The sequence below is a fragment of the Notolepis coatsorum genome, assembly GCF_963971535.1.
Source record: "Notolepis coatsorum genome assembly, chromosome: 8".
Lineage (NCBI taxonomy): Eukaryota > Metazoa > Chordata > Actinopteri > Aulopiformes > Paralepididae > Notolepis > Notolepis coatsorum.
The window spans coordinates 55,974,478-55,996,857 of NC_140172.1; the positions used below are offsets into that span (position 1 = coordinate 55,974,478).

At 44.7% G+C, this 22,380-nt stretch overlaps 1 protein-coding gene across 1 annotated transcript in view; it reads left to right on the plus strand.

Moving 5' to 3' along the window:
- LOC311233659 (ryanodine receptor 1-like) overlaps nucleotides 1-22,380 on the plus strand; it is a gene marked incomplete at both ends in the record, with an annotated part of 453,326 nt that overhangs the window by 355,499 nt on the left and 75,447 nt on the right. The window contains 8 exons of the mRNA XM_084320641.1: nucleotides 2,963-3,133; nucleotides 8,520-8,579; nucleotides 8,909-9,043; nucleotides 9,528-9,640; nucleotides 10,031-10,127; nucleotides 14,715-14,824; nucleotides 18,373-18,424; nucleotides 19,755-19,847. Of these exons, the coding sequence (XP_084176767.1) occupies nucleotides 2,963-3,133; nucleotides 8,520-8,579; nucleotides 8,909-9,043; nucleotides 9,528-9,640; nucleotides 10,031-10,127; nucleotides 14,715-14,824; nucleotides 18,373-18,424; nucleotides 19,755-19,847 (831 nt within the window). The remainder of the gene's footprint in view (nucleotides 1-2,962; nucleotides 3,134-8,519; nucleotides 8,580-8,908; nucleotides 9,044-9,527; nucleotides 9,641-10,030; nucleotides 10,128-14,714; nucleotides 14,825-18,372; nucleotides 18,425-19,754; nucleotides 19,848-22,380) is intronic.

A 22,380-nucleotide genomic window follows, 5' to 3' on the forward strand; every position in this document is an offset into this window, starting at 1 on the left:
TTGCAATAATAACCAAAATGGTGTTGTTTACTGCGATTATAGACGACAATAATGTGGCTACACATAATCACAGTAAACAACACCCTCTATGGTATTATGGATTTTAGACAAAGGTTAGAAGTGCATGTATAGTCTTCTGTCGGAAATGTTCTCTTTACAGTGGAGAGACGGAGGAAAGCAAGACACATCGGTAACTGGTTCCGTTTGTCATAAAGTGCAGCTAGCCCTGCTTTATGGGAATGGCGGACATTCATAAAGTTGTTGTGATATCATTCAGGCTTTTCAAGCCTCCAGTCTGCCCCACAATGCAACGTTTCTTCTGTGGTATGATGTTGCCTATATTTGCTCAAGCGCCTGCTTAAGCCTGCACTAGGGAACCTTTTCATGAAAAACTTCTTTAGCAGGAAACAAGCTACATCACAGAGTTGAGTGAGTTAAACTGAACACCAGGAAACAAGCTACATCACAGAGTTGAGCGAGTTAAACTGAACACCAGGAAACAAGCTAAATCATGGAGTTGAGCGAGTTAAACGGAACACCAGGAAACAAGCTAAATCATGGAGTTGAGCAGAGTGAGTTAAACTGAACAGGAAACAAGCTAAATCATGGAGTTGAGCGAGTTAAACTGAACAGGAAACAAGCTAAATCATGGAGTTGAGCAGAGTGAGTTAAACTGAACAGGAAACAAGCTAAATCATGGAGTTGAGCGAGTTAAACTGAACAGGAAACAAGCTAAATCATGGAGTTGAGCGAGTTAAACTGAACAGGAAACAAGCTAAATCATGGAGTTGAGCGAGTTAAACTGAACAGGAAACAAGCTAAATCACAGAGTTGAGCAGAGTGAGTTAAACTGAACAGGAAACAAGCTAAATCATGGAGTTGAGCGAGTTAAACTGAACAGGAAACAAGCTAAATCACGGAGTTGAGCAGAGTGAGTTAAACTGAACAGGAAACAAGCTAAATCATGGAGTTGAGCAGAGTGAGTTAAACTGAACAGGAAACAAGCTAAATCATGGAGTTGAGCAGAGTTAAACTGAGTTAAACAGGAAATTCCCAATTCAAGCTCTTTTGGTCGGGTACCAGTGTCGATGCTACGGCCTCATTTCTAGAGCATAAAATGCGAATGACACAAATCAAAACAATGCCCAAAGTAACCTTGCTTAACTCTTTGACGGCCACAAGCTTTCCCCATCTGCACTGTCTAGCGCCAGCTTTTCTTGACCATTTTCACGATATTTCACGATCTTTGCGGAGCTATTGTATATTGTATATTATAGCTATGGAGACAATAGTATGGTTCATTTGACAGACACTATTTCTAGTCCAACATGTTAAAAAAAAGAGTTTGTTTCTACACACTGTAGTTTGTAGTTTATTACACGCTAAACATCATCCATTTAAAAAATAATCCAGTCTTTTTCCATAGATCGCGAGATAAGATGCGTTATATGCAATAACCCCAAATCGTTCTGGTTGATCCCCTGAAACCCCAAATACTCCCAAATCAAAGGTATATACCATGTACACATGTGCTTTCACAAAATAATCAAGGGGGGGGGGGGGGGGGGTAGTCTTACCCCGAAAATGCAATTGTTATAATAAGCTTGGTTTAGGTCCAGTAAAATAAGACACTGTGATCATTACAGAAACATGTTTCAGGTTCGGTAAAATAGACATAGGGGGTCCTTACCTTAGCCAGAAGGTACTCCAGAATAATTCCAATGATCCCATCGGCGATCGCGATTACTAGTTTATATGTAATTACTCGTGTTTACGGGAAGCTATAGGTTGAGGCGAGCAGATCTCCTAGCGATTGCTCTGCAAGAGCTCCTCCCCCTCAGAGCGAGTCTTGATAGTCCCGTTCAGACATTGTCTCTACTGATCCCTTTCTATCAGAGTTCAAAAGGTAGGCGATACTGCCACCTGGTGAGATTCGATCGGCATTGCAATTCCAACGTAGACAAACGAGCCAGGGACACCTAGAGTGATCTCGATGAACGTTTAGAACGGGGATCAAAGGGAAAATATCAAAGGATCTAAAAACGTATTACAGTTTTGGTGCTCAAGCGTTGGCGGTGAAACGCGTAATATTACGTGTTTGGCCGCCACAGAGTTTAAGACATGTATTTTGTTTTCTCTTACCCACCATGTTTAAACAATATGCAGTTACCTCTCACGGCCACAAGGTGACAATCTTCCATAGTGCAGCTTTAAGTTGATACAAAGCAATGAGCAATGGCAATAACATATTTTTATTTCTAATTTGAGTGCGTTCCCCTTTAAGAACCACATCAAACCATGGGAAATATGATTCCTGTATCAAGCTGCTATTATGCAAGGACAAATTCATGAGATGTAGGCTAAACATAGACAGGAAAGAGTTATATCATCACTGAAGACAGCCTGCATCCTTCTACTGCTTGGCAACAAACTTTAGGATCATTCCGTACTGTGATCACCTGAATACATTCACTAGACCAGCTGCTTCATTGTTAAAAGCTAAATCTGTCTCTACCATGTGTTTGGTTGCACTGTAAAGCATGTCAGCAGATACATCAATCTAGGGAACCTGCCCAGTTGTAGCTAATGCTACATTGGGATTCTTGACGATCACAGAAAGATCAGAAAGTTTGTTACCAAGCAACAGAACAATGATGGACATCTCCAGAGATGACATGTGTCTAAAAGTTGTTAATCCATGGCTAGATTTCTATGTTAACATCTAAACTTGTAGCTATGTTTTTGACTGCCTTGCTAGCCATGCAACGCTTTGCATTATGAATGTCCCCCATTATCAGCACGGCTGTAACCCGTCTTTGACCAATCCGAATGCTTGACTGAAACTACTCATTGTACAATTAGGCCTGCAATGTGTTCATTGTTAATCGTGGCACTGCACCTCGCATTATGTGTTGCCTTAGAAACCACGTAATGCCTTCTTGGTCCATTATCCCCTCCTCAGGGTGGTGGCTCAGACGCTGAGCGCACCAAGAAGAAGAGACGGGGAGACCGTTATTCCGTGCAGACCTCACTTATTGTGGCTGCCCTGAAAAAGATGCTCCCCATCGGCCTCAACATGTGCTCTCCGGCAGACCAGGAGCTCATCAACCTGGCCAAGCTGCGATACTCTTTGGTACAGTAGCTGTCTCTGACTTTCCATGAAGATCTGCTGTCCAGTGAAAATCCATGTATCTTCAAAATAAACTTTTTGCGAATTTTAAAGGGGAACAACAGGGGGGGGGGGGGGGATATTATTTATGGAATGGTACAAGAGGAGGTATGCATTGCAGTCATGCCTGCACCGCATACTTGCAGGATTCTTAAGAGCCTCTGGAGGGCAGTGTTGTAAAGGTCTGCACACCAAGAGGCTCAATGCAGAAATGAATGGACCACAAAATTGCAGTGACATGAAAACCTTTACACATAATCACATCAGGCAACATGTATCATTATTCAGAAGAAGAAATGGTTATAAGCAAGGACAGGTAAGCCTAAGTGTTATATATATATATATTTTTTTTTATCCACTTTTTCTCCCCATTTTCTATTTTTCTCCCATCCCAATTTCGTATATCAAATTCTTCCCTCCCCTGTCTTGAACATTGCTAGACTATGCCTCCCACAGGTCGGTTGTAGTGAGGACAGAAGCCTTGCATCACGTGTCCCCTCCGGTACACGAGGAGGCAGCCTGTCGCATCTTTTCACCGCAGCAGCTCGAACTCTCAGTGGCGAGGAGTAACGCGTGGGAGGCTCACGCTGCCCCCGCTACTTCCTGCTTCCGTCGCACCGGCGTCACCAAACCGACCTGTAGGAGTCGCTGTCCACAACGTCAAATCCCCACCCACCGGCTTTCCCACCCTCTAACACTTGCCAATTGTGTTAGTATGAACGACCGGCCAGCCGGTAGCAACGCCGAGAGCTGGGCTCAAACCCAGCGTCTCCTGCGTTAGAGGCGAGCGCCTTGCCCACTGCGCCAATCAGCCGCCTAAGTGTTATATTTCTGAAGTGTTACATCAGAAGGCTGTGCAACGTGCCTATCTCAAAACCACATCTCAGGAGCATGATAATTTTCTTAGTGAACCAATGGTGGACAGCTTAGGCCAAACATATCTCATGCACTTGGTGTGTGCGTTCCTTTAGTTGCCCGTTGAGGACATTTCACAACTCACAAACTGACTATAAGTTGAACCTTTATTCCTAATTCATTCTCAGCCACATGGTGCGGTGCCCGGGGACCAACTCCAGTTGTAATGCCAGTAGTTTGGTCAAGGGCAGCAGCAGGATATACCTAGCATGCATGTCTTAGGGAGGACTCTGTGGAAGCCCACACAAACACAGATAGAACATGCAAACTCCACACACCACACAGAAAGGCCTCCTGCTGGGGCTTGAATTTTGTCATTTTACATCCCATTTGTTTCTTAATTGCCCCATTTCACGTTTCAGTCACCATATAAACACCACGTTGCACCAGGTGACTACCATTAATTTGTGCTAAGCTATGCTAGCTTGCAACCAGATGGCGTTCTAATGCACAGAGAGGAAATTAGTACCTATTAGTATCTTGTCCTACTCTGGAGAAGGCGGTAGTCCTTCTTGCACGTCTTTACACCTTCTATAAACATATACAAAATGCATCTGAAAAAGTCTCAATAAAACTTGCCCTCTCCATGAAAGTGGAAACTGTTAGTGAGAGAGCTCTGATCCGCTGGTGAAATTTATTTTATAATGAAAAAAGAAGGCTTCCGCACGTTTATCCTTCAAAATAAATGTGTGAGAATATATGTTTTAAGAACATATACATTTCACATAATATTGTTTCATTTAACAATCAAAGTCAATAAATGAACAGTCATTTGATGCCATAAAATATACTATCAATATAAATACTACCATATATATGACCATTTTCCACTACATAGGCTACACGTTAGACTGGACACGTCTACTGGCTTAGTGGCATGAAACATGTCCACAGATTCAGGAGATTTAAAAAGGTTGCTTTTGATCTCACAGCATCCACAGACCAGCTCAATGTCAATGTTCACAAAGCTAGGATATAGTGTGTGTGTGTGTGGGGGGGGGGGGGGGGGGGGAGGATGGGGTGGCAATGAAAGGATCAATTCACCTTTTTTTAAGATTATTATGGTAGCTACTGTGATGCTACTTGTGTCTGTTAGTTCGTTGTTCAGATCTATAGTAGATGTAGGCCTAGTTGGCTAACTAGCTATCTTCTGTGATGCTAACTTCCTGTCCTTACTTCCTGAATGTTTGAAGAGGCTTTTCTCAATGTGCAGAGTTCCATTAAGCTGCTGTTACATCAGGTGGGTCATGTGAGGATCTGCAATGCAACACAGCCAGCTGTAATGTGGATGCCTTCTAGCCATTACCGTCCTGTGTTGCATTGTGGTATGGAGGTCAAAAGTTTTTCTGCCGTCACCGAAGATAAATATTTTTTTAAATCTTTAGTTTTTCTCCCATTTTCTATTTTTCTCCCATCCCAATTTCGTATCGTCCAATTCTACCCTGCCCTGTCTCGAACGCTGTTAGGCCATGCCTCCCACAAGCCGGCTGCAATGTGGACTAAGCCTTACATCACGTGTCCTCTCCGGTACTCGAGGAAGCAGCAGTCACATCTTTTCACCTGCACAGCGCGATCTCTCAGCGTCGGGGGTCTGCGTTTTTGGAGGGCACGCCGCCCTCGTCGCTTCCTGATTCTGCTGCGCAGGCGCACCAACCGACCTGTAGGAGTCTCTGTCCACAACGTCCGATCCCCACCCATCAGCTTCCCACCCCCTAATACTGCCAATTGTATTAGTATGAACGACCAGCCAAGCTGATAGCAATGCGGAGAGCTGGGCTCGAACCCAGCGTCTCCTGCATTGGTGGTGAGCGCCTTGCCCACTGCACCACCTAGCCGCTAAAATTCCAAATACTTGACGGCGCACCCATCACCTTTTGGTTAAAAACTCAAAAGTCAGATTTCACGCGGTTGTAGTCGAGATTTGGGGAAACATTTGGATGGAAAAACCTTGTCTCTAGTCATTTGAATGAAAAACACAATTTTGACAGGTATTTCTCCAATCATTCATCAACCAACAACCGCCGTGGTGTGCGCACAGGGATTTGCTACAATTTGAGTGGTTGTTTGATCTACCAATTGAAAGTATAGTTTTTTTGTGAGGGGAGTGGGCCGAAACTGCATTCTGAATAGCAGTTGGCAGAGCTCCCATTGTGATTACATTACAGCAGAATTCACATGACCCACCTGAGATCACTGCAACTTTATGGAGCTCTGCCTTTCTGTGAAAGCCACAGTTTGTTAGGTACAATCAAAATGTTAATCTTCTCCAGCTCCAGTCACATAAACATTTTAAATGTGCCCTCTTTTCGTTCCCTTGGTGCAATGCAATGTTTATACAGTGATTTAAAAGTGAAACGGGGCTTATCATGATGATGCTCCCCCCTAGAGGCTTTATCATGATGATGCTCCCCTCTAGAGCAGGGGTGGCCAACCAGTCAGAGACTAAGAGCCACAAAAATTACTGTGGTACCACAAAGAGCCACACCATATACCAGCGTTTCTCAACCTTTTTTTTCAGTCACGGCACCCTTCATGTGTTTATAGGTCTCACCCTCTGGCCTTAATGTCTTTTTTATTTGGGCCTCACAGGGTTAAAAGTACCCTGTGAGACCCACGGTTGCAAAATTACAAAATCACTTTTAGCTAGGGATGCTTGATATTGACTTTTTTACCTATACCGATATTGTCCAACTCTTAATTTCCAATACCGATATCAACCGATACCGATATATGCAGGGTCCCCCCCCCCCCAAAAACGGAATCATTTCAGGTAATTAACATTACATATCTCTTGTCGTGGAATTAACACAACATTATGCATACTTTTGACAATAAATAAAATCAGAATCTGTTCTTACTTGCTTGCCTGGGTAAATAAAGGTTAAATAAAATGTAAAAAATTAAATAAAATAAAAATCTTTTTTTTTAAACCGATATTTTCCGATATCACATTTTAATGCCAATATCGGTAGGCCGATAATATCGGACATCCCTACTTTTAGCCATTTAAAAAAATAATGTTTATTTAAAATGTTTTAAGCACATGTGTATAGTCAATTGGTCCTGTTGTTCAGCCTCACAATGCTATTTGATAGTAAATGTGTTTATATGTCCCACCCTCTGGCCTCTGAAGTTGCTAATGTCTTTTTAATTTGGGCCTCACAGGGTTAACCTCTTAAGCCCGAGATATACAGTAAAAGTGTATATTTTCAGCATTACGTTTGTTTACCAATTATTTTAACTGTTATTAGTGAAATATACGATTATAGAAATCTCAGGGCATTGAGTCGGGAACCGGCGCATATTGACAGGAGGAAGTGGAGCAGCCAAAAGTGAGTGTAGTCTTTTGAAGGAAGAGACTCAGGGCTTTCGAATTTCGAAAAACTACCCTACCCAGCTCACACCAGCCCCTGTCAATCATCTGACTTCTGGTCTGGATTTACTTTTTAATTTCTCTTATTTTTTGGGATTATCTCCCACAAACCTGAACGTTATTGCCATAAAACAGAACACAGTTAGTTTCTCTACCTTTCTGTGAACGTCTTGCAAAAAACGGTGTTGCAATACGATGAAAAATGGTGGAGAAATTTACATTATAAAAAAGATGGCAGAATTCAGTACTGTATCTACAAAACCTTCTGTTTAATCATCTTCCCTTTATTCATTTGCTTAGATTTTTCAGGTCTGATCAATTTTAGCATGGTGTTATTCACAGTCAAAGATAATTTTTTATTTTTTTAAATAGAATTGATATTCTCCTTTGGTTCATTACAATTTACTCAAGCCTAGTAACAGACACACTATTTCTGACACTGATCCATATATGTCCCTAGATTCAGATACCAAGAACATGCAAATGGACCATTTCATTTTTTTTAAATGTTTATTCTACGTCCTTATGGAATGAGTGGCATAAAAAAAATATTAATAAAAAAATAAATAAAAAAAATCTTTTTTTTAATGGATGGAAGAGCCGCACATTGACGGGCAAAGAGCCGCATGCGGCTCGGCCACCCCTGCTCTAGAGGCTTTTGCATCACAATGAATACTGACACGTTGTACCTAAATAACAATAATAATAAAAAAAAGGCTGTTATTCTCCTTTAATAATGCTACCTACGAGATACATTATGTGTGCAGATATCGATTTCGATTGTACATTTTTCAGAAATAACTAAATCAACCTTTATTTTAATTTAAGAATAAAATGAGTTTTGGAGGGCTCACCCTGACGAGGACCATGTAACATGTCAATTAAAGTTAGAAATGCTCTAAACTTGGAGTTACTAGGTTTTAATCCGATAGCAGCAATATGATAAATGTAAATGGATGACATACTAGTCTGAACGTGATTTTTTTATCCTTGATAAACTCCCGAGCTATGTCAAAAATAAACGGCAAGTCATGAGTTACCAAATTGTTGTTTCCTTTACAGAGAGACACTGATGAAGAAGTAAGAGAGTTCCTGCAGAACAACCTTCATCTTCAGGGCAAGGTATCTATCTATTTATCTAGCTATCAGAGAGAGAGAGAGAGAGAGAGAGAGAGAGAGAGAGAGAGAGAGAGAGAGAGAGAGAGAGAGAGAGATTGTTCTAACATGATTGTATCTATGTTTTTATTCATGTTTTGCCTATGTTTTCTTTATTTTTATTGGTGCCTATTTTTATCATAGTGAACTTGTTTTATTCTTGTCATTTTTATTAACCTTTTGTTACCTTTATTTCCATCAGTTTTTATCATTTATCGCGATGAACTGTAAACTCGATGCGCAATTGTTCTTGAGTGTAAATAAAGGTGTGAACTGAAGTGCGATGCTGTGCTCAGGTGGAGAACCCCTCCATGCGCTGGCAGATGGCGCTGTACAAAGAGATGGCAGGGAAGGCGGAAGACGCTGACGCACCAGATAAAGTGGTGAAGAGAGTGCAGGAGGTGTCTGCTGTCCTCTACCACATTGAAGTGGTGAGTCTTCTGAGGGGTTCTATATTTTTACACCTTTACCCTCTCTACACATTTAGTTTATAAGATTATAGCTGTAGATCATTATAAAGTTTGGTTAATTTTCACAAGTGGGAAAGCAGTTTTAGTACCAAGAAGAATTTTGGCAAATACAAGTAGGGACCAGTAGCTGTGCTTCCACATCCGCCTCATACAGTACATCATTGCGTAGGTTTGATTTTGCTCTTTGTAATAAGTCAAATGTAATAAGTCAAAAAAGCATTTGGGGACCCTAAGTGCTGGTTTGATGCTGGCTGGTAGGTAGACTGGTGTCCAGGTACCAGTTAGTACTACGGAAGTGCTACATTAGCTTTAAAGCAAAGCACTGATGATATATGTCCCCATGTATACAAATACAGTACTGTCTGGGAAAGGGCTTTGGTTTTAGGTTTTCTTAAGCACAGTGACCTTGATACCAACATCCTAATGTCGACCCTCTCTGGTGTAGACCGAGCACCCCTTTAAATCCAAGAAGATGGTTTGGCACAAGCTGCTGTCCAAGCAGCGACGCAGGGCTGTGGTGGCCTGCTTTAGGATGACCCCACTCTACAATCTACCAAGGTCAGAAAGCTACACTTATCATCAGACGTCACTAATCACAACTCTATCTATCTATCTATCTATCTATCTATCTATCTATCTATCTATCTATCTATCTATCTATCTATCTATCTATCTATCTATCTATCTATCTATCTATCTATCTATCTATCTATCTATCTATCTATCTATCTATCTATCTATCTATCTATCTATCTATCTATCTTATCCATCCATCCATCCATCCATCCATCCATCCATCCATCCATCCATCCATCCATCCATCCATCCATCCATCCATCCATCCATAACTAGTCTGCTTATTATGTGAGTGTACAGTATGTGAAGGTATTAGAAGACATTTGCGCTCTAGAATGCTTAGAACACGGCTCTGTTCTATCTGTATTCCAGGCACAGGGCTTCCAACATGTTCCTGGAGGGATACAAACGCAACTGGATCCAGACGGAGGGCTACGCCTTTGAAGACAGGATGATCGATGATTTGTCCGTAAGTGTCTGCTCTTTCATCTGTTGGGTTTTAGGCTCTGATCCAAAGTTGAAGGACTTAAAGTGGGTAGTTAAGTTTTTTTTTCTTCTTAAAATCAGAACGATCCCTTTAAGCGTCATTAGACATAATAAAAAACTCTTCATATTCAGACCGTTGCTATGCAGGTGCTTCTCCCTGAACTTGGATGGCACACTGAACATATGTAAATATCGTGTCTTAACTCTTTCACTACCACACTACAGAAGGTTAACCCTTTCACTACCACACTACAGACGGTTAACCGTCTGTAGTGTGGTAGTGAAAGGTTAACCTTCTGTAGTGTGGTAGTTAAAGGGTTAAAGGTAGAGTTGGTCAGTTGTGCATACATTCCTCCACAACTTGTTGTTTGTTTTGGTTTTGTTCTCATGCTGTGTTCAATCACATGCATGTGCTCTTAGAATTAACATTACATCTCAGTGCAGATTCCTATGGCTTCACTTCTCTCTGCTCTTCCTGCCTGGCCTGGGTTTCTGTCTCTACTCTCCCTGCCTGGCCTGGGTCTCTGTCTATGCGCTCCCTGCCTGGCCTAGGTCTCTGTCTCTGTCTCCCTGCCTGGCCTAGGTCTCTGTCTCTGTCTCCCTGCCTGGCCTAGGTCTCTGTCTCTGTCTTCTCTCTGCCTGGCCTGGGTCTCTGTCTCTGCGCTCCCTGCCTGGCCTAGGTCTCTGTCTCTGTCTCCCTGCCTGGCCTGGGTCTCTGTCTCTGCTCTCCCTGCCTGGCCTGGGTCTCTGTTCTCCCTGCCTGGCCTGGGTCTCTGTCTCGGTTCTCCCTGCCTGGCCTGTGTTTCTGTCTCCCTGCCTGGCCTGGGTCTCTGTCTCCCTGCCTGGCCTGGGTCTCTGTCTCCCTGCCTGGTCTGGGTCTCAGCCTCTGTCTCCCTGCCTGGCCTGGGTCTCTGTCTCTGTCTCCATCCATCACTATGTGATTCCTCTCACAATTCTCCACTTGCACAATCTGAAAGTAGCCACTTCCGGCTGACTTCCGGTTGCCAATGGCACTTCCTGTCCCATCCAAATACATTGGTTTTAGCTACTTTTCTCCCCTTATTTAAACAACTTTGTCGTCACAGAGAGGCAATGAAACGTTTGTATTATTATAGTATAGAATGTATTTAATAAGCAAACGTTTGTCAGCAGGGTTTTTGGGCTGTATTTCATGTAAAAACGTTTACTGTTAGTTTCCTTGCTCAGCCAGCATTAGCTAACAGAAGCTAGTGGTTAAACAGGCCGGATTAGCTTTGAGCTAACTATCTTTCCCGACCCATGTATTCATTCCATTCTAAACATAACGTTAGTTTACAAAACATGACCTGTCTATATAACGTTGAGGAACAAATTATAAGTGTGTGGGTGTGTGTTTTGGTGAACATTGGACTGCAACAGAAAATGCATCACAGTTACAGACAGTAGCTACTGTTAGCTGCACTCAGGCTGGCTGCACTCAGGCGGCGTGATCAGCCTGTTGGACAGGGAATGAAGATCTCCAGCGAACACTTCATTGCCTCGGATTATGTTGTTGGGGGTGGAAGGTTTGTCCAGAAGACCACTAATCAGCTGAAGCCTGATGCGGTTCCCTCGGTCTTCGACAGACAGACCGGCGCAGGCTCCCGGGAGCGATGGCTAGTTAGTTAGCACCAGCCGAGGACCGGCGTTAGCTGCCGGGAGCGATGGCTAGCCAGTTAGCAACAGCCGGGGACCTGGAGCGATGGCTAGCTAGTTAGCACCAGTCGGGGACCGGCGTTAGCTGCCGGGAGCGATGGCTAGCTAGTTAGCACCAGTCGGGGACCGGCGTCAGCTGCCGGGAGCGATGGCTAGCTAGTTAGTACCAGTCGGGGACCGGCGTTAGCTGCCGGGAGCGATGGCTAGCTAGTTAGCACCAGTCGGGGACCGGGAGCGATGGCTAGCTAGTTAGCACCAGTCGGGGACCGGCGTTAGCTGCCGGGAGCGATGGCTAGCTAGTTAGCACCAGCCGGGGACCGGGAGCGATGGCTAGCTAGTTAGCACCAGTCGGGGACCGGCGTTAGCTGCCGGGAGCGATGGCTAGCTAGTTAGCACCAGCCGGGGACTCGCGTCAGCTCCCGGGAGCGATGGCTAGCTAGTTAGCCATCGCTCCCGGTCCCCGGCTGGTGCTAACTAGCTAGCCATTGCTCCCGGCAGCTAACGCCGGTCCCCGACTGGTGCTAACTAGCTAGCCATCGCTCCCGGTCCCCGACTGGTGCTAACTAGCTAGCCATCGCTCCCGGCAGCTAACGCCGGTCCCCGACTGGTGTTAACTAGCTAGCCATCGCTCCCGGTCCCCGGCTGGTGCTAACTAGCTAGCCATCGCTCCCGGTCCCCGGCTGGTGCTAACTAGCTAGCCATCGCTCCCGGCAGCTAACGCCGGTCCCCGACTGGTGCTAACTAGCTAGCCATCGCTCCCGGCAGCTGACGCCAGTCCCCGACTGGTGCTAACTAGCTAGCCATCGGTCCCGGCAGCTAACGCCGGTCCCCGACTGGTGCTAACTAGCTAGCCATCGCTCCCGGCAGCTGACGCCGGTCCCCGACTGGTGCTAACTAGCTAGCCATCGCTCCCGGCAGCTAACGCCGGTCCCCGACTGGTGCTAACTAGCTAGCCATCGCTCCCGGCAGCTAACGCCGGTCCCCGACTGGTGCTAACTAGCTAGCCATCGCTCCAGGTCCCCGGCTGTTGCTAACTGGCTAGCCATCGCTCCCGGCAGCTAACGCCGGTCCTCGGCTGGTGCTAACTAACTAGCCATCGCTCCCGGGAGCCTGCGCCGGTCTGTCTGTCGAAGACCGAGGGAACCGCATCAGGCTTCAGCTGATTAGTGGTCTTCTGGACAAACCTTCCACCCCCAACAACATAATCCGAGGCAATGAAGTGTTCGCTGGAGATCTTCATTCCCTGTCCAACAGGCTGATCGCGCCGCCTGAATGCAGCCAGCCTGAGTGCAGCTAACAGTAGCTACTGTCTGTAACTGTGATGCATTTTCTGTTGCAGTCCAATGTTCACCAAAACACACACCCACACACTTATAATTTGTTCCTCAACGTTATATAGACAGGTCATGTTTTGTAAACTAACGTTATGTTTAGAATGGAATGAATACATGGGTCGGGAAAGATAGTTAGCTCAAAGCTAATCCGGCCTGTTTAACCACTAGCTTCTGTTAGCTAATGCTGGCTGAGCAAGGAAACTAACAGTAAACGTTTTTACATGAAATACAGCCCAAAAACCCTGCTGACAAACGTTTGCTTATTAAATACATTCTATACTATAATAATACAAACGTTTCATTGCCTCTCTGTGACGACAAAGTTGTTTAAATAAGGGGAGAAAAGTAGCTAAAACCAATGTATTTGGATGGGACAGGAAGTGCCATTGGCAACCGGAAGTCAGCCGGAAGTGGCTACTTTCAGATTGTGCAAGTGGAGAATACATCTTGGTGCACTGCACAGCTGAGCTTTGCCCCAGTAACTTCTCACACCACCAGAGCCTATAGGATGGCATGGATCAGTACATACTCAGCCGGCCATGACCTGTCACGCTGGGCTCAGTGGTTGTACTGGGCAGCTCCTAGTGGTCAACAGGGTCAGACTGTGGTTGTACTGGGCAGCTCCTAGTGGTCAACGGGGTCAGATTGTGGTTGTACTGGGCAGCTTCTAGTGGTCAACAGGGCCAGACTGTGGTTGTACTGGGAAGCTCCTAGTGGTCAACATGGTCAGACTGTGGTTGTACTGGGCAGCTCCTAGTGGTCGACAGGGTCAGACTGTGGTTGTGCTGGGAAGCTCCTAGTTGTCAACATGGTCAGACTGTGGTTGTACTGGGCAGCTCCTAGTGGTCGACAGGGTCAGACTGTGGTTGTGCTGGGAAGCTCCTAGTGGTCGACAGGGTCAGACTGTGGTTGTACTGGGCAGCTCCTAGTGGTCATCAGGGTCAGACTGTGGTTGTACTGGGCAGCTTCTAGTGGTCAACATGGTCAGACTGTGGTTGTACTGGGCAGCTCCTAGTGGTCGACAGGGTCAGACTGTGGTTGTGCTGGGAAGCTCCTAGTTGTCAACATGGTCAGACTGTGGTTGTACTGGGCAGCTCCTAGTGGTCGACAGGGTCAGACTGTGGTTGTGCTGGGAAGCTCCTAGTGGTCGACAGGGTCAGACTGTGGTTGTACTGGGCAGCTCCTAGTGGTCATCAGGGTCAGACTGTGGTTGTACTGGGCAGCTTCTAGTGGTCGACAGGTTCAGACTGTGGTTGAACTGGGCAGCTCCTAGTGGTCGACAGGGTCAGACTGTGGTTGAACTGGGAAGCTCCTAGTGGTCAACAGGGTCAGACTGTGGTTGTACTGGGCAGCTCCTAGTGGTCAACATGGTCAGACTGGTTGAACTGCGCAGCTCCCAGTGGTCATCAGGGTCAGACTGTGGTCAACATGGTCAGACTGTGGTTGTACTGCGCAGCTCCTAGTGGTCGACAGTGTCAGACTGTGGTTGTACTGCGCAGCTCCTACTGGTCGACAGGGTCAGACTGTGGTTGTACTGTACTTCTTTCTCCTCTGTCTCCCAGAAAGCCATGGAGCAGGAGGAAGGAGATGAAGAGGAAGAGAGGGAGTCAAAGCCAGATCCCCTTCACCAACTCATTCTGCATTTCAGTCGTACTGCTCTGACAGAGAAGAGGTAAGATTGAGCTTCTCGTGAAGCTTTGAGTTCAACCAGCGTTTCCTCTGTGTTCATTCCTCAGTGGCCGGCCCGGTCTGACCAGACTCCCAACACTGCAGAGGAAATGTGGAATTAAAGATCCCCTCCAAACATATTTGAAATTCTTAATTTTTTTTTATATTGAATACAAATTCAATATAAATTCAACAATAAATTGGTTTTTCTCACCAAATTGTCCAATAACCTACTGAAAATGCCTTAGCAGCATCTCTATGACTTTACCCTCATTGATAATTCAATGATCTATGACAATGCAAATTGTCAACAAGTACCCATTGATATTTACTAAATATGTAAATGTACCATTTACAATTCCAAGTCTGTAGCTTATATTCTTTCAAGACATGTCAAAAAAAACCTACCCCGCTTTCTGTGTAGCTGAAGCTAAAGGTGTCAAGCAACCACATATTGGACCATGATAGGTTCTACCTATTAGTGACATCACACATGCAACTCTGATTTTCAGGGAAGTACAGAGAAGACTCTGGCAGCAGTACTCATTCAAGGGTACTACGACTATGCCTGCACCTCATGGTACCAAAGCACCTCAAAGGCGCTAAAAACAAAATTACAAACATCACAAAACAAACTGGTGCTTGACCTTACTCCTAGAACCCACCTCACCCCTGCCCACTTTGACAACCTAGGATGGCTTAGAGTAGACGACAGAGTACAGCAACTTGCAATGGGCCTGGTCTACAAGATACACTACACGACTAAGATACCCATGTACATGTCAAAATACTTCCCAAAGGTCAGTGAATACCACGACCACAACACCAGAGGGAGCTCCACAAATCATGTTAAACCCAGATTCGGCTCAAACAAGGGACTAAACACGGTTCGCAATTATGCCACATCAATGTGGAATGCCCTACCCACAGCTGTAAAGGAATGTGAATCACTACCCACTTTCAAAACCACTCTCAAAGAGCACCTACGAGAGACTGCAATTCGAAACTGGCCCCTGTAAATGTCCTAACGCAACCCCCTCCAATGTACAATAAATGTCCTATTAAACCCAATAATACACAAGACCCTCTTCTTGGGACCAAGTAAGGTTTCGTCGATAATCCAATGTACAGTTACCCCCACCCCGTAGCAGTACTGTCTATCTGTATGTCATGTATGTCATATATGTTATGATGAATTGAAAATGGGGGACCCTGATGTAATCAAGACGAAAGTATTTTTCTGGTCAGCATCCCCTTAACAATTGTGTGTATTGAGCTGTACTGTATTGTACCCATTCTGCAATCTGTTAATAAAATGTTCAATCAATCAATCAATCAATCAATCAAACTCTCCCTCTCCACAGGAAGACTGAAAAAGGCACTCTGGTTCTGCACAAATTGTTACAATATTACAACAGTCAAGTGTGGCAGAACCCCAGGACAGATGGACACAGGAGACAAATACAATAATTAAATTTAATAAATAAAAGAAAACCATAAGCGAACAAAACCTACACTAACGGGGCGTGGCCTACGTGGGGGGAAGTGTGTGGATGCCAACGGTAAATGTAAATGAGATTGTGTGTGAGACTATTACAGTATGTGTTCGTGTGCGTGTACTAACCAGTCCAGTATTAACTCTTTCTGCGCCATACCCAAGATTTCTCAGGTTTCAAATCCAACCGTTGAGCGCCAACCCCGAGATTTCTCAGGTTTAGATAATTTTTTTGATTTATTTTTTTGATTTCCCCATTCTAAACACTCGCGAGGACCTGCCTGTGTCTCCCTGCCACCGCTGCCTACGTTATAATTGCAATGACGATTGAATCCCGACAGGTGGCAGTATCGCCTACCTTTTGAACTGGGTCTCTAAGGTGTCTTTCAGTACTCAGGTACCTCCGGCTGCAGGAATCCCTTCCCCCTCAAAGTGATTCAGCACACAGCTGTCTGTCGCCGATCTGCTCGCCTGAAACCTATTGTTTCCCGTATTATAGCCAGACCCAATGCATACGAGTAATGGCGATCGCGATGGAACTACACAGATTATTCATTTGAGTACCTTCTGACTAAGGTAAGGTCTATTTTAGGTATATTTTACCGAACCTAAAACATGCTTGTATTGATCACAGCGTCGTATTTTACCAAACCTAAAACATGCTTTTGTTAACGACCCCCCCCCCCCCCCCCTTGATGATCTTGTGAAGAAACATATATATATGGTATATACCTTTGATTTGGAAATAATATAGGTTTCAGGCGAGCAAGCAACCCGAACGATTTGCGCATATGCATATAACACGTCATATCTCACTATCTAGAAAACGAGACTGGATTATTTCGAAAAGGGGTGATGTTTAGCATGGAATAGCGCACAAACGAAACTGGTTGGTCAATGTTGGACTATAAACAGTGCCTGTCAAATGATCCATACTATTGTCTCCATAGCTATAATACAGAACACACAATGGGTCCGCAAACATCGCGAAAATTGTCAATAACGCTGGCGCCATTGAGTAAAGATGGAAAAACAGCGTGGCGCTCAATGAGTTAACGGGGGGGGGGGGGTAATCCAGGGAGTGGGGTGCGTCCGTGAGGAGAGGGGGAGAATTCCAGAGGTGCGAGTGGTGGAGAGAGAGAGCGAGAGCGGGGAGCGACACAGGGATTGCCGGGGGAGTTCGGTTCCTTGACGGGGAGAGGAGAAAAATAACGCTGGTTAGGGAGAAAAAAACAAACACTGGGAAAAACCAAAATAATGAAGAAGGGTGGGCGGCTACGTGGCGTAGTGGGCAAGGCCCTCGCCACGAATGCGGAGACACTCCACATTGCTTTCAGTTTAGCTGGTCGTTCATACTAATACACATTGGCCATATTAGGGGGTGGGAAACTGATGGGTGGGGATCGGGCGTTGTGGACAGCGACTCCTACAGGTCGGTTGGTGCGCCTGCGCAGTAGAATCAGGAAGTGTCGGGGGCAGCGTGAGCCTCCCACGCGTTACTCCTCGCCACTGAGAGATCGAGCTGCGCAGGTGAAAAGATGCGACTGCTGTTACCTCAAGTACCGGAGGGGACTTGTGCTATGTATGACTTAGTCCACATTGCAGCCGGCTTGTGGGAGGCAAGAAACAGCGTTCGTGACAGGGGAGGGTTGAATTGGATGATACGAAATTGGGATGGGAGAAAATATAGAAAAATGGGAGAAAAAGTGGATCAAAAAAAATAATGAAGAAGGGTAAAATCCAACACGAGAGACATATACTAAGACTTGAAGATACTTTAGTTTGACTAACCACAAGTGATCAAGCACGGAGTGACAGACTGTCAGGCTTCTTAAACTGCTGGTGTCTCTGCCTCCGAGTGAGCCCAGCTGCCACAAATAACAATCTGTATAGTCAAAGTCATGCCTCCCAAGTTTTTGAGTGGATCGATCTTTAAGAAAAACGTGTTTAAAAAATATACATATATACTTATACTAATGAGACTTCTGAATGGAGTGGCACTTGTGTGTGAGCTGTACCTCTCACCATGTGTCATTTGTTGTTTCCTCTCATTGCAGCAAACTAGATACAGATCATCTTTATATGGCATATGCAGATATTATGGCAAAGGTGAGTTTTTCCTCCCATTTCTTGCTAAATACATTTGTCATTTCAATGAGAATTCTTCAGGATCTGACCATCACAACATATGCCTCACATTCACCCATTCACTCACACATTCACACACCGATGACCTGCTCATCAGGACCCTTGCTCAAGGACACCTCGACACGCTGCCCAGGAGGAGCCGGAATCGAACCGGGAACCTTCTGACTACCAGACGACTCTACCTCTACCACCACTGTCATATATCGTAGTAGCACACTGCACCAGAGTCAGCAGTGTTTAATTAGTAGTACTACAAGAGTCAGACAGTCCTAACAGTTCTCAAGTTCTCCAGCCGTTAGTTCTCCAACTATTGGCAGCAGTCCATGCTCACGTGAGCAGCTTACGGTACCTTGGCATTGCCAGCCTGGTGAAGAAGGACGAATAACCTTTACACTGCAGAGAGCATCCTATCAGGGAGTATCACTATGGGAACAGCACCACGCAAGACTGCAAGGCCCTGTGGAGAGTGGTACGGTTGGCTGAGCATCAACCTGCAGGCCATCTATGCCAGGTGGTGCAGGACTATCAGGTCAAGAGAATAATAAAGGGAGCACTGTCATGTAATGTATATGTGACCACCACCATCAGCACCACCAGCACCACCACCAGCACCATCAGCACCACCAGCACCACCACCAGCACCATCAGCACGATCACCACCAGCAGCACCATGACCAGCACCACCAGCACCATCACCACCAGCAGCACCATGACCAGCACCACCAGCACCATCACCATCAGCACCACCAGCACCATGACCAGCACCACCAGCACCATCACCATCAGCACCACCAGCACCATGACCAGCACCACCAGCACCATCACCACCAGCAGCACCATGACCAGCACCACCACCAACAGTACCACCACCAGCACCACTAGTAACACCAACACCAGAAAAACCATCTGGAGATATAATTACACTGACTCTCCCTCTCCAAAAAACACTGCTTTATCATGGCAGAAAGGGGGCAGTGAATCACCTTTCTTTCTCAGACTGATTAATATGGATCTGAGCTTGCATTATAGAACAGTGGTTCAGACTGATTCATATGGATCTGAGCTTGCGTTATAGAACAGTGGTTCCCAAATTGATACATTAGGCCCCCTGGAACCCCCTCAAGGACCCCCACACCCTACGTTGAGAAACCACTGCTATAAAACACTAAAAAACTATTGACATAACCTTGACACTCCTTTTTCGTTTTTCCTTTCCTGTGTGTCTGTGTGTGTGCGTATGTTGTGTGTGTGTGTGTGTGTGTGTGTGTGTGTGTGTGTGCGTGGCTCTCAGAGTTGTCATATGTCAGATGAGGACGAGGGTGGAGAGGAGGTGTTGGAAGGTGCTGAAGATGAACAGCCCTTTGAGGTGCGACAGTCAGAGCTGGTAATGGGCGGCGTGGGGCAGAGAGGGGACCTGGGAAACACACTGGAGCGGTAGCTCTCCACGACGTCATCGAGTGACCTCATCATCACATCATCAACCACACAACATCTACCCCCACGTTGCCCCTCTCTCTCTCTCTCTCTCTCTCTCTCTCTCTCTCTCTCTCTCTCTCTCTCTCTCTCTCTCTCTCTCTCTCTCTCATATGTTTGTCCCCGTTTCTTCTGTGTTGTTGTTTGTTCCATAACCAGAGTCCGCACCATAACCGACTGACGCAGCACAGTAAGGCTGGCTGATACAAAGAAATACCATTGCTACTGAATTTTCTAATTTGCTATTGATCTAAAAATATTTAAGGAATCATTTTGTGAGAAGTCAGACTTACTATTTCCTTTTTTTTAGCATTGGTTTAGATGTAATTGTGCATCATGTCTCACTATATATATGACCGAAGAACAAAACCTCCTACTGTATCTGCACTACAAGTGGGGGAAAAGCTCATATTTGCACTTTTTGAGGCACTAATACCTAGGGGTGTAACCAGCGATGCAGTGGTGGTAGGACGCGGTTACACGCCGTAGTAGATCACTGAGGCAGAAGTGCGCGCGGATGTGCACGCGCGCACATAAAAATGCGTTCACAATTGTCACTGGACTCGTCGCGCCGTGCGGCAAGTACCCGGCCGGCACTTATCACCTAGACTTTGCATAATAATAGGATACCGATAGCATAACAACGAGAAGAGCCAAACCAAAATACAAGCCCTGTACCAATTGGTGGGGGGTTGCTTGATCTGTGGTCCCGACTGGAAGGATGAGACATTAAGTTGTGCTTCAGTCTGAAGGAAACTGTCCTTCTGTAAACTAACTCTAAGTTACATTGTTAATTTAGTTTGTATTTACTTTTCTAGTTTAAGTTAATTCAATTAAAGAAATTGTAACTACAATTACATTTAAAACATTGTTATGCATAATAATCTGTTCTGTGCGCAACCGAGGGAACATGTATGCGCGTGCACACGGCGTTTGGGCAGTTCCCTATATTACGACTGCACCACTGGGTGTAACAATGCGACCTCACAACGATTAATTTCGATTGCGATTATTTAGGCAACGATTCAATGCATCATGAAATCTCTTCATTTGACCACGATTCGATTCGATTAATTTTCTATTAATTTTCTATCAGTTAATTCCCCCAAAAATGTTGAATACACAAATGTGGATGGGGGAACTGATTCACTCAGCATGAATGTACTAGAGGTCAATAAAAACAATACACACACAAACATTTTAAATAGTTTTTATCTTTTTAATTTTTTTAGATTAATTTAGATTATAATCGATTCTAACATTTTCAAATCAATGCAGTTGAATCGTCACATTAGAATCTATGCATTTCGATTAATCGATGCATCGCTACACCCCTCTGCATTGTTAACACATAACAGTATTTAAAGTCCAATATGTATTGTATTGGGTATCCTTAAAAAATTGCATTCTACAAGAAAACAACACGAAAACAACACTTTTTAAAACGTTCTTGTTCTTCGCTATAAACATAAAATCATACAGTTCAATGATATGATATACTGTACAGTATATTGATATATTGCCATTTCTATATCAACAAGCTCCTCCAATTTGATAAATGTAATATTTATAGTTGCTTCTGATGATGTGCTATTATGTTATGAAATTACAGTAGTTGTAAAGGCAAATTATGATAATATAAAAATAAATCCTATCTAGCCAAAATCAACATTTTCAACTGGGGTGCCTTGCATTAATGAACAGTTAAAAGAAAAATGTTATACGTTGCACTGACAATGCTACGTGACAAAACAGCTTATTCTGAGAGAATACTTTTCTTCTATTAGGGGCTCTGGCTGTCTGTCAAGTTTCACTCATGAATATGAGGGGCAGTGTGTTGTGTTGATTGTTGAGTGTGACTTTATCGCTATATTTTGGAGGTCAGAGGACATGGCAGGTACATAAACCTGATTATGTGTATATTTGGGTTGGGGCGCCTTTGGGGTGTTACTGTTCTGGACTGTTCTGTTGTTGCCTCCGTTCACACGGTTGACACCGACACGTAGTTCCATGCTTGTTTATTTAAAATTGACAGACTTCGATGGCTAACTTCGAAATCTGCAAGCTAGCAGCGTTCTTGAATAGAAAAAGTATTTCTATTCTACTGTTGCCTGGAAACTAAGTTTGAATTGAATGTCATTTTACACTGACTTTTTGATTAATCCACTCCATGTGTGTCTGTATCTGTTCCATGTTTTTTCTCTCTCTCTCTCTTTCTCTCTCTCTCTCTTGTTCCCCTCACACCGGGATAACACTTTCATCTTAACGAGCCACAATGCTTCTAATCAATGTTCCTTTCCCCAACTCACATAGTTTAATTACAGACTACAGTGAAAGCCAGTACAGAACAGACCACACCGAATGTTAGCTTTCAGTTCTCGCCACACGAATAATATAGTTAGGATTTCTCACGCTGGAGGACATTTAATAGCCCAAACTTTAGC